Source organism: Motacilla alba, chromosome 3 (genome assembly GCF_015832195.1).
Source record: "Motacilla alba alba isolate MOTALB_02 chromosome 3, Motacilla_alba_V1.0_pri, whole genome shotgun sequence".
NCBI classification, from domain to species: Eukaryota; Metazoa; Chordata; class Aves; order Passeriformes; family Motacillidae; genus Motacilla; species Motacilla alba.
Genome location: NC_052018.1, coordinates 92674342 through 92687439, shown reverse-complemented (window position 1 = coordinate 92687439; position 13098 = coordinate 92674342). Strand labels below are relative to the sequence as shown.

The window sequence follows — 13098 nt, the reverse complement described above, 5'->3', positions numbered from 1 at the left end:
TAGATAGACTAGCCCATATATCAAGCAAGTCCAAAACATTGCCTCTGAACACTGCTATTGCAGCCTGTTTTCACCACAGTCCACCTTGCATCCATTTGTCAACATCATTACTTTCAAGCAGCTGTTTTCAATTGCTGTTTTCTGCAGAAAATTGCTGACAGCCTTTTGTAATTTATGGCTACTTAGGATAAGATAGCCAAAGCAGAGGGAGGTAGAATCATTTTAAGGGTTAGACAGCTGAAATCTCAAACAGCAAGAACAAGGCACCTGAAACTAGTTCTAGGACAAATCTAGAGTGCTCTCCAGCACCTGGGCCATGGAGGGGCACTGGGTTTTTTTTCCTACAGTGTTTACATTGTTCAGCAATGTTACCCTGCATAAAAGGAACTTGTTTGGCATGTGTTGCATGGAGAAGTTCCCCATTAGGTGTGTGTTGCACTTCTCCATCATCACCTTCATAGTTTTAGGGCGCTATTTGCTTTGTTGTCCAATATACACTTCTGAGACCAGGCACATTTGGATTCATCACTGGTATTTTTCTTCCTGCTTAAAAGTATACCAATTTGCATCAACTGTAGGGCACACCAACAAAATTAGCTGGATAGTGAGAGTGTGATTCTTCTTTCAGCTCCATCTCTCCCTCCCACCGGCCATCACTGGATGAGCAGAATCTTCCAAGTGGTCCCAATGAGTCAACAAACGAAGAAATGGCAGCACTATCCCCAAGGGTGGAAATGCAGGGCAGTGCAGAGAACTCATGATCACCCCTGCAGCCAAGGGGACTCCACAAGTCAAGGCAGGATCTGACATTTTAAACATTTTAAATTCTGGGAACATTTTAGATTCTGACACCTGAGAGATCAGTTCAAGCATTGGCCCTTAATAATAAGAATCCAGGAAGAGCAGTTGATAAACAAATCTCTTCTTACGTTTTTCTTTCATTACTAGGTAAAAATCAGAAGAATAGTTCAAAGTCTGAAGAAAGAACTGAACATCACAAACCATGCAGAGCCTTCCATCAGCTGTGGGGGAACATGGCAGAAGGATGCCAGCATTCCTGCAACATATTTTTAATGTACAGCTCTGGGCATTTCAGGGAGCATGCAAAACTTCTTGGGACAGCAAACTAGATTTTACACCAATTATAATATAAACCTTGGGTAAACAGGAAAGTGAAGAAAAGATCCAGCTAATGCATCTTCCTGTGATGTAACACAGTATCACTATAGCAACAACCAGGTTAGCATGCTAAGAACAATAGCAGAGCACCACAGACATTTTTACAGACTTTTACAGAATAGAAAGCCACATACAAGTGTCCTTTCATTCATTACAGAGAGATGACAAAACACATCCTATGCAATCCTACTAAGAATCCTGATGAGGCACTCTGATTTTTTTGTTCTGCATGTTTGATATACATATAGGTCGGAAATTATGTTCTTGATAGCGCTTCTCTGTATGGATTGTGACCTGCAGTCTCACCAGTTTGCAAGGGAATGTAAAATATGAAGTCCCACTTTCAACAGATTCAGGCATTAATCTAAGACTTCTTTAAAATCTTAACGTACAGCAAAATACATACATACCAGTACTCCAATACATAATGATTGCTAAAAAAACCCCAGACATTGTAACATTTCAAAATGCAAACATTTCACACCTAATGAAATATAAAAGCTTACAAAATACAAATGCAACCATGTAGGAAAATATGTAACAAATGAAGTCTCAAAGCTTTCTTTTAGTTATGATAATCACTTCTTTCATTATAACATAGTTGTTCAAATTTGTCTGGTTAAGATTAGACAGCTTTCTAAAGATAGATGTTTTTTCCACACTCTTCTCCAAGTGGGACACTTTTCAAGGCATCAGATTAGAATAGAAAAACAATGATTTGGATAAATAAAACACACCAGTTTTGTTTGGGTTTTTTCTATTATCGGCTACCAAAGCCTCTTCATACCCATGCTTCTATCTCAAGAGACTTAATTTTTTTTTAAATTGCTAATTCCACAGATGATTCCTTTGTCAAGATACAAAACTTTGTCTGAAATAATTTGGCTTTGATGAGCTTTGACAGTATCCTGACACGGGGCAATAAAATGCATCCTGTAAGATGGGTGCTTTCAGTCTACAAGGATTGTTTTAATTACCTAACACTTGAGTTAACAAACAACTTGAGATGTTTAAGAAAAAGCCGCAAGATCTACTGCTGTGACCCCAAGCCCTGGTATATCTAGTTACTGAAGGATATTTTGTGGGGCAAGATTTTGATCTTTTGAATAATGAAAAATATTTTCATTTGCCTGATTCTGTTACACATATTTGATACAAATGTTGAATTTCCTTAAAGATGTTTTGGTTAGACTGACGAGTAGATCATTTGTTCTCCTAAGCTGACTGCATTCTAACAGACAGTACTGTAGGAAGGGCAGAATAATGGTATATGTAAAAAAGAGAAAATCACTCTGCTTTGAGGGGGAAACTGGCCCTGAAGTAGAAGGTATCATTATATTTTGAAAGTTCAGCTTGAAACATAAGTATTGTCTCTTAGTTTAAGAAATTTTTTCAAGGTGTAGAAAACATTATTACACACTTTTGCTGAAAGAACAACATCTTTCTGACACAGTAGCTACAACAATGTGAAAATTCCTCTCTGCTCTGTATCTTAGAACTTTAGGGCACTACTGCTCATGTACAGGAGCTTGATTTCCCAATACCTGGCCAGGCCAGGTGAGCATAAGCAATATGAATTACCAGCAAGTCATTGCTGCTTAGTTGGATAATGACTGATGTTGTTGATGTCACCCTTTTCTATAGTGTTAAATTGGTCTGTGCTGCTGAGAAAGCCCAGTTAGACCTTTGAAATCCACAAGCTCGGGTGAGCATTTTTGTAATGAATCATTCTAAATTCAAGTGCACCGTCATGAACCAGATGGAGTTACTTCTCCTGTATTGATGATACCAGAATCTTATATGCTATTTCCAGAAAAGTCACTGTCTTTTGATATCTCAAAGATCTTTCCTGAATGAAAAGGAAGTAACCTAGGGCATTCCACACAGATATTTCTTGACACCTGAACTTTTCCTAACACATCCATTCTCCTTACATCAGGTGCAGGTCTTCAATGATTTTCATAGAGACATATTTGAGGTCAAGCACTGTCAAAGGGAGGGGTGACCTGCAGCAAAGCAGCAGCCAGCCATTGCTGGTAGAACAAGAACAAAATTGTTGTGATAGGGTCCTTTCTGGCCAGGTACAAAGTGCTCACCCCCATCTTGCTGAGGTTTACTGGCTGGCCAAGGGCCATTTCACAGATGTGAAGATCAACATACAACCTTCAGCTAGGGAAGTACATTGTCACATGCTTCATTTCAGGGAAACAGGCAGTGCTCTTTGGCTTTATTTGAATCATGTCTCACCCCTATTATTCCATCAGGAAGAAGGGATACCAAGACACAGAACATGAGATAGAAACTGCATCCAGTGCACAGGCCTATCTGGTTCTGTATTTTTTTGTTGCACTTAGAAAGTAAGTCATTGTTTCATTTTGAATCATCCAATAGTGTTTGCCACATTTTTCCTGGAAACTAGTATTTTTAGATACTTAAGTAAGTTTATTTTCCATTTGTAAATCAACCATTGGCACGCAATAAAAATGACAACAATTAACTACATGGCAAAATACGGCCACTTTCTCTATGTTTTAATTTTCTAACAGCTTTATAAAGAAGTATTTACAGAAAATTCTACAATTACATCTAAAAGGAGGTTGTAGCCAGGTGGGGGTTGGTCTCTTCTCTCAGTTAACCAGCAATAGGACAAGAGGGGACACAGACTCAAGCTGCACCAGGGAGGTGTAGGCTGGCCATTAGGAAGAAGTTCTTCACAGAAAGAGTGACTGGGCATTGGGAGGGGCTGCCCAGGGAGGTGGCGGAGTCACCATTCCTGGAGGTGTTTAAGAAAAGACTGGATGTGACACTCAGTGCCATGGTCTGGTTGACAAAGTGATGTTAGGCCATAGGTTAGACTCAATGACCTCAAAGGTCTTTTCCAACCTAATTGATTCTGTGATTCTATAAAAAGATTAATTATATCTGTTCACTATTATTTCAAAAATTTGCATGACTATTGGTATTAGTAAATATTCACAAAGAAGCTCTGCAGAACCCATATATCATTATTCATTGGAGAAAATGGTGCCCTCCATATAGTTCTGATATTTATTTTACACACTGGTTTTGATCACCAGTTATTCTGAGTAGTGACTAAGTCAGATTTACTGCACCTTACAATTTTCTTTTTGCTCTTCTTGCTCAGATAATCCTTGTCCATTTAGGGAATTTTTTGCTTTGTGCATCGTATGACTCTCCCTAGTATTATCAGAAAGAGGTTTTGGGGATTGTTGATGCAGGCAAAGCGGTGACCTTGATGTAGAATTCATTGGTGGAAAAGCTTGGGACTGCTGCTCATCATTTTCCTGTAACACAAACAAAAACATTCTTGTTTACTGGTAATAGAAAACCATATTAGCTTTCTGCCTTGGGTCGAAAAACTTGCTGCAAAAGACTAAATATTGGGAATTTGCAAAAGACAGACTTATTGGAAGCAGAAAAACATATTTTTAAGGCACTTATCACTCTGAATACATAACACAGTGAGGCTTGATAACTTTTGTTTTGTTGTGGTATGAGATGAAATATCTGCGACACTGCTGGCAAGCTATTTTCCAGGAGCAGAAAAAAGCTACACAAGGAACAGACAGTACTATTAAGCTGTTTACTAAAGTACCTGGTAGTATGTACCAAGAGCTGTATTTAATTTTTTCTCTACATACTCTGCAAATGTAAAGCACAGGTGTCAGCAAAACAAGTGACATCTGGGCAGAAACCACTGCTTTCACATTTTGACCAATGTGCAGTCAAAGCACTCAATTTAAATTCTACATTAAATTCACACAGAAAAATGAATAAATTTGCATACGAACATGACAGGCGCTTTTTAACCACCTTGAGAAAATTGCAACAGTTTGAAACTAGGTATTTGAAATAAAGTAGATGCAAGCACCTGATCAAGAGAAGGAAACAAGGTTTATTTCACTTTTAAAACAAGACACATCATTTACTGTATTAATTTAAAGCATGAAACAACACATTTTAATGGTTTCAACAAATGATGAAACCACATGAGCAATTCCTCCAGAAATTCCCAGATGTACATCATCTTGAAATAGAACCAACACACACATTCAGCAGTGTCTGATAGAAGGGCACAAATTCCTGGAACTGATGACTTTTGCATATTTACACTTGGGGGAGCAAAACCAACACTGAAATTTTAATTACTGTGATCTAGTTGAAGGTGAGGAGTAGCCTGTCCTTGGACCTAGACAATACAAGTTTAGACAAAGAGGAGGAATGTTTGGGAAATCCCTCCTTCAGTTAAATGAGAAAATATTATTACTGATTAATTGTTTCTTGCTGTAACCCTGACTATGGTCAGCAAGAGTCTTCAACAAGCTTACACCATGCTGGCAGATGATTACTACACAACTTTCTGTGGCTGAGGCTTCCTTTCTCTTTTGCACTACTCAGATTCTTTACAAGCAACACCTTTTGTTTCTAAGGTTATAGAGAAACAAACATAAAGGAGTATAAATAAAATTTATTGGCATCACTTAATGAAACAGTAATAAAACACAGACCTCCAGGCAATGTCTGTAAGAAGCAGCAATTCTTGGCAAGTGTGGTAATTAGCCCTTGAAACAATATACACAAATTCAGTGGATTCACTCTCACTGCAAAACACCGATTTTCTATTGCTGTCGCTCAAAAAAATTATGGGTCTGATCTGATTTGTCTTCCCAACGGTGCTTTCTGGCCTCAAAAGCTATACATCCACTAAACTATGTGGCATTTGCCTTTGCTTACTTCTGGTATCTTGCCAACATAAAGTATGTGCTAATACAAAATAACTGGATTTAAAAAAAAAAACAGAAAAAACCCAAAAAGCTATGTGCAAGATTCCACTGATTGTCAAGAGAATACTTTTGTCTAACCTGGCAAACTGGAAGGATTTTTATCTACTGACATATTTCTGTGTAGCCCTCATACATAGAGTTACCAATAACTATTCTCTTACTACTCAAATTGAGATAACATGGTTACAAACTTTGGTGGAGGTTTTGGACAACAAAAGATTTATTTCTGTCCTAAAGTTGGAACAATTTTCTATAATCTGCAAAGCGTTTGCATCATCTTAGAAAGAACACATTGCTCTGATATACTGTGAAACATACAGCAATGTGTCTATTACTGAAAACACAAAGCGAATGTAAACTTCAGTCACTAACCTTTTTTTAATAACAATTCACTTTCAAAACATAACTGTGTAGTATCTATTTATTGATAACATCAAAATCTGGTAAGCATGACCAAGCTGGTCTAGTGGAAGGCGTCCCTGCCTGTGGCAGGGAGGTTGGAATTAGCTGATCTTTAATGTCCCTTCCAACACAACCCACTCTTTATAATCTGAATATTCTCTATTTACATGTTTAATAACTTCTCAAATGTCTGTAGTTATTCTAGAAATTCCAAGAAGAGCTGTTTGCAGAAAACTTCAAGCTCAAACTCCATTGGTTAGTCTTTTTGGTGGTTACTTTCTCTGCAACCTAAGAAGCCACAGTATAAGGAATATCTGCTCTTTAATATCCATTATAAGAAATTGAAAATATACCTGTATTGAATTTACATTTCTCACTGGTTGTTCTTATGAGCTCACAAATCAAAGCACATGAACAATTTGCACACTGATATCTGGTAAGACCTATGATGTCATGTTTCAGCCATTCAGTATTTACCGTCTTCTCTGCACTCTATTGTTGAGGAACATAAAGAATGGCCTCAAATTCACTTGGCAAGATGAATATATTTAGTGAATGCATTAAGTCTTCCCCATGACTTTCATACCCAGATAAATTTTTCCGAGTTACCTTTTGTGTTTTGCTGCCACCAGGTGTCAAACAGCAGCGCTCACTAAGATGGTCTGGTCTGCACTTCTGTGAGTCCTGTGCAGGCAAAGGTCTCTTCTCACTGGAGGAAACCAGATGGGGACTGGATCTGAGGTGCAGCGTTGTTCTACGCAATATGTAAGGGCTGACCGTGCCACTGGGGATGTCAGCAAACCCTGAAAAATAAACAGCTTCTATAAAAACCTAAAGCAATCACACTTCCTCAAGGGGATTTCTTTTTTCACAATAGGATTAAAATAGCTGATTGAAATAAATCATCTGTTCCATTGGAGAAAATGGAACAAAGAGATTGCTGAATAGATCTTGCATATTCCAAAATTCAAATGCAAAACTTGTATATCACAGAAGAACCATTGAATTACAAGAGCAATTCTATAGAAAAATTAAAAAAAAAATCAAAAAAGTGTTTGGTCTTTTTCTTTACAGGTACATTATTATGTGGAGAGTAATTTCAAACTGAAAACCAGTACTGGTTAATTCATGATAGTGTGACATGATGCTCTTGATTTTTTAATACTTTTCTCTGTGTAGAACTATCTATGTATATATTATCATCTCTCTATCTAGCCTAAAAGTCAAACATCAACTGGCACATATGTCCTCAGAACAGGGCTACTTTTAGAAGATACAGTAATGATGGTAAGAAAGTGAAATACAAATGTTTAGCTTCAGAAATCCTGACTTCTGGGAGTGACCACCAAAGGTGAGGCTATTTAGTATCCTTATGGTTTGTCCTTTAATGATGGCAATTACATTAATTATAAAGGGTAACTTAATAGGTAGTTGAACTTCGAATTTTTCAAGCCCTGATTTGTGCAGTCTTCTTAGTTACCCTCTGCTGCAGTGAACCCTTATATGGAGTACCAGGCTGCCTAATCTCATGGCATTCATAGCAGATAGAAAGTGAACTCCCATGAAGATGAGAATTAATTCATTAATCTTCTCATGAAGATTATGTCTTACTGCTGTAGGCAAGTCAGTTTCAACTCAGGGAATTTTAGTCAATTTAATGTTTTGCAAATTAACACACTTTAATTACTGGTATTGAAAGAAATAAAAGCCCACAAATAAGCAAACATTTGGGGAACACACAAGGGTTTCCCTCCAGGCACCACTCCTCCTCAGTTTCTGGTCTTCAGTGGCCTCACTGCACACTACACCTGTGAGTGAGGTGATGGGAGCACAGGAAACTGCCAGGACCACGTAACTGTTTGCAGAATGGGAGTTATTAATCCAACTAAAATGTGTTCTGCTGGTCCAACACCGGCACTCCACAAAAGCTAACTTGGCACCAACTGCCACCTCTCTCATGACTCCTTTCACCTTCCATCACTATCACCAAAAATGTTTGCACAGTCACCAACTCAGAGTGAAAGCCATTCAACAAAACAAAAAAGAAAAGCACACCTGCTGTGCTCAGAGAACATTTGCCTTTACAAGACATAAATACCTTTTTGCACTATTTCTGGAAGCCCATCCAGCTCACAGTCAGCGTTGTCCTGACTATGCAGATTTTGAGCAATATCACACTTCCTTTTCTTTTTCAATGAAGTCACTGGAGCAGGAGATCTTGGTTCTCCATTGTCTTTCCTGCTGTCTTCACATCTCTGCCTTTTACTTGAAAGCTTAGTGGTATCTTCATCTGACCTTCTGTCTTTGACAGAGGGTTTGCTCTTTTGTGTTAATGACTCCTTTGAATTCAGCAAAGGAGTGCTGACAGCATCACTCGCTTGCTGTTTCAGCTGAGTACTCAACAAACTGACTTGTGTTTTTAGCATCTCATTTTCTTCCTCTAGTTTATGATATTTAACAATGAGAGAGCAGTATTTCTCCAAGTTCTCATTTGCTTCTCTGGTCTTCACTTCTGTAGATTCCTGCAATTCTTCCAATTTCAACTTAATTTCTTCTGTAATGGCATTGTCATCAGCATCTTTTCAAAGAAAAATATGATTATTCATATAACTGACATAATAAAATATGCATATGTGAGAATTTACAATGCAATGGTCACGCATCTTTTAATTACACATGTTTTGTAACACTGCAACTATACAAAAAATGACTGTGAAACAGATTCAGTAATATGATAGGCATAATAATGTCCCTGTTAAAAAGAGCACAAATATACAAATTGTGAAAAGAATCCTTGACCAGTGCATGGGGAAACATTTTACTTCTCATTTTGTAATTTCTGAACACTCCATTTGCACCCTTAACTTGCATTAAGTATCATTTACAATACAGTGCGTCCCATGAGGTGAGCTAAACGTTAAGAACAAAGCATGAGAAATCAGAGGGAAAAACTTGCTGGAAAATGATAAAAGAACTCATATGCAAAACTTACTTAATAAGAAAAACATCTCTTTTCTTCCTTAAGTCACATCAAAAATACAAGATTCAATATGTGTATTCAGAACCTAGTGTTGTTTCTGAGAAAAGAAACAACACCTTTAAGAGAAAAAATATTAGCTAGATTTTCAAAATGTTTGACATTTGCATTTGTAACTTTTTATCCTAGTTAAGAATCATGCTTTGTACTAGAGAGCTGCATATGCAAGTGGACATTTTAGGGATCAAGAAAGTTTTACAGATTAATGCACCACTATGAAAGCATTAAGATAACCTAGATTCAGTTACCTTCTTTATTATGCTTCACCATAGTCAGATTTTCCCTCTTTAGCAGCTCATCATGTTCAGCTAGTTGTTTCTGCAACATTTCCTTTTCCTGTTCCAGCTGCTTACAGGATTTCATCCACATCTGCACTTTACTGTGGGCATATTCATTTTCCCTCTTCAGCTGAATTATAATGTTACTATTATCAGCCTAAAAAATAAGAAATTCAGTTATTTCACCAGAAACATAATTCCTCCTTTTAGACATTTTAATATCAAATGGAGTAATAGAATCACTGAAATTGGAAAAGACCTCCAAGATCATCGAGTCCAACCTTTGACCAAACACTATCATATTAACTAATTCATAGCACTAAGGGCCACCTTGAGTTGTTCCTTCAACCCTTCCAAGGGTGGCGACTCCACCACTTCCCTGGGCAGCCCCTTCCAATGCTTTACATTGTTTTCTAAAGCAAATAAATTCTTCACCATGTCCAACCTGAACCTTTTACCATCCCATTGATCTAGTACCAGCCCTTGTGCAAATACCACACGGTGAGCACAGCTAGAAGCCTTTTCTGCTTCACTGACACTACCATGGGTACTGTTTTCTGGAACACATCCACACGACTTTATCCTTGGACTGCTCTAATTAACCAAATTAACACCACAGTGGAGAGCCTTAAGAAGAAAGAACTTTTGAGCAAGATGAGCGTATTGTAATTCAGTGTTTACTTGCATGTAAATTGAACTGTTTCTTCAAGAATGCACTTATGGAGACACTAATTCCTGAAGTGGGAGTACCAAGCTGGAGCCAGAAATCAATCACAGACAGAAGCAACAACAAAATAGACCAAAACCACCCAGAAAACAAGAAAAATGCAGGGATAGGATTATTGGTACAAAAGTTCAGTACATGTACAGTGACACTTCACCTGTGCTACTAAAAAGCAAACCAAGAACATGAAGAGCTGTTATCAGTAGCTCACAGTATGTGGAGCTCATATTCCAGCATCCCTGAGGACAATTCTGTCAGAGAATTACACTAGTTAATTACACCTGTAATGAGAATTCTATATAAATGGAACTGAAAAAGCCGAATCAAGAGCAATCTATCAAGACTAGTGCTTAGGGATAGACCATGGTACATTTTACCATCAAAGTAATTCAGAAACACAAAATAGAGGCACTGCAAAGTCTCTCTGAGCAAATTCTAACCACATTTTAGCTCAGCTACAATGCTCACTGTAGTGAATAGACTACTGTGTTTAGGTCACAGATACCAATTCTAGGTGATCTCAGTCATGGCACACAGAACAGAATTTTTCTAATGCACATTAATAGTAACAATGTTTTCTCCAGGCTCTATGATCTGTTTAGTGAAACAAAGGCTGTACCAAAGTCAAGCCAAAGTTCTGGAGCACTGGTTCCCAATCCTATGTTTATTTCACTACACAGTGTCTGGAATCCCATGTAATTGGTCACACTTAAGGGTTTTTCTTACCTTAGTTTTTAGGAGTTCTCCTAAGGATTGATTAGCTTCTTTAAGGGAATTATTTAGCTGTTCTTTATTTGACTTCAAATGCTCAATTTCCAGTTCTTGCGAGCTGATAAAGTGCTCCAGTGAACTAATCTTCTCATGACAGGCCTCAATTTCTACTTCATTCTAAAGAAAGAAAATGTGCCTAATTACTATGATACCAAAAAGGACACTGAGTTTTATTTTAAAGATGTACCTAACAGCATATCACAAACCCACAGGAATTCCACAGCAAATTTAATAATTATGTTTTAAGGAGCTGAACATTGAAAGGGCAATTTGTCTCAAGTATGTATTTTGAATACTAGAATCTTGCCTCTAAGAAGACTGTTAGAAGAAAACCCTTATATTTTACTATAACCTGTTCTTACATCTACTTTATATTAATAAGAATGAAAACTATTAAGAAACAATTATAGTGAGTTATACTGTGTTCTGCTGGCCTCAAGTTCACAGACATTTCTGCAGTAAAGTTGATGGCTCTTTGCATCTAGCACACCTGACAAATGTATTTCCAACAAATTTGTCCTTATATCCCAAACTGGTTAAACTTTCTTCCCTTTTCCCACTAAAACAACCATTTCCTGGATAAAACATACTGTTGCTTTCCCTTTTTCAAGGTTATAGTCCTAGTGAATTTTTATATAAATTAAATGCTTACTGAGTTGTGAGATAAATTCCCTTTTTAGGGCTCATCATATAGAAAAAAATTAACATGTACTGAGCTCCAAGATAAGTATATGTAGATTTTGGAAATATTGTTAGCAAAGATAAATGCTTTTGCAATAGGATCAGCAAAATTTTGTAAAATACATAGAACTGAATTAAAAACTCACAGCTCTACTATTTTTTGACTTACCTTTCGGTTTGCTTCCATCAGAGCATCCTGATGCTCTCTCTCTGCTTGAAGTAGTTTGTCTTTGTATTCTGATATCTCTCTTTGAATTTCACTTTCTTTTTTTTGTAGTTGATTCTGGACCATCTCCAAACACCTGGCCAGTTCATTTTTTTCTGAAGTTGTGAGATGCAGCTGAATCTGTAAATAGTAATAGTACATTCTTTGGTATTTGGAGTTATCTAATTGGAGAAAGAGTTGAGCCATTAAATTGTTTAAATCTGAAGCAACTTTGAATCTTCCAAAACAACTTGGTATCAACAGTGGCTAAACACACTGTAATCAAAGAAAGGAACATCCGAACACAAAAGGTAGGACAGGAGGCAAAGGAAGATTCTCTTACAAGAAAACAAGTGCAAGTTTGCCAACAGCATTAAATCAAGCAGCACTACCAAAATCAAAGCTTAACCTCTCCAAATGTTGTTCCCTCTGAGAGTGACTTCAGAGGTTAAGGGTCACTTCCTCACCCTCTTTAAGATGACCAAACTTTCTAAGCATTTTCATCCATTTTTATAACTACTTTTTTGAGAGCTGGCCTTTATTTCAATTTAGGATTTCTGAAAGTTGCAAAAATATCTTCTTTTCCCATCCCACTCAAAATCCTCAATGCCACAATAGAAACAAGTCCCTGGTTATAGAATTTTGTAAATAAAGTTAGTAGGTCAGACGACCACATAAACTGGTTTAAAGACATAATATTGTTCACAAATAAGACCTAGTTTTCTAGATGATAAAATAACCTCTAAGAATCAAATGCAAACAAATTATAAACAAAGGCTCCAAAACTCTTTCTTCCTTGACTGTGTCCTGAATGAAATTAGCACTACTGAAACTACTGAAAGTAGTTTTGAGAAATGCTGTATTTTTTATCTGCCCTCCTCAGTCTGATGATTGAAAGCCTGTAGTAGAGAATTTCTCAACACTGAAAAATGTCTAGATAACCAGCAGCGGCCTTCATGCTAAGAAAACATAGTTTGGATGGAAGGAAGAGGAGGAAAAACTATTAAGTAATCATT

General features: G+C 37.2%; 1 protein-coding gene across 2 annotated transcripts in view; it reads right to left on the bottom strand.

Moving 5' to 3' along the window:
• Nucleotides 1–3581: 3581 nt before the first annotated feature.
• CENPF (centromere protein F) overlaps nt 3582–13098 on the bottom strand; it is a 52080-nt gene continuing 42563 nt past the window's right edge. For both annotated transcript variants that reach the window (XM_038134135.1, XM_038134134.1), the window contains exons 15-20: nt 12047–12223; nt 11152–11313; nt 9672–9858; nt 8485–8964; nt 6996–7189; nt 3582–4484 (exon numbers count right to left, since the gene is read on the bottom strand). In XM_038134135.1, the coding sequence (XP_037990063.1) occupies nt 4284–4484; nt 6996–7189; nt 8485–8964; nt 9672–9858; nt 11152–11313; nt 12047–12223 (1401 nt within the window). In that variant the 3' untranslated portion in view covers nt 3582–4283. The remainder of the gene's footprint in view (nt 4485–6995; nt 7190–8484; nt 8965–9671; nt 9859–11151; nt 11314–12046; nt 12224–13098) is intronic.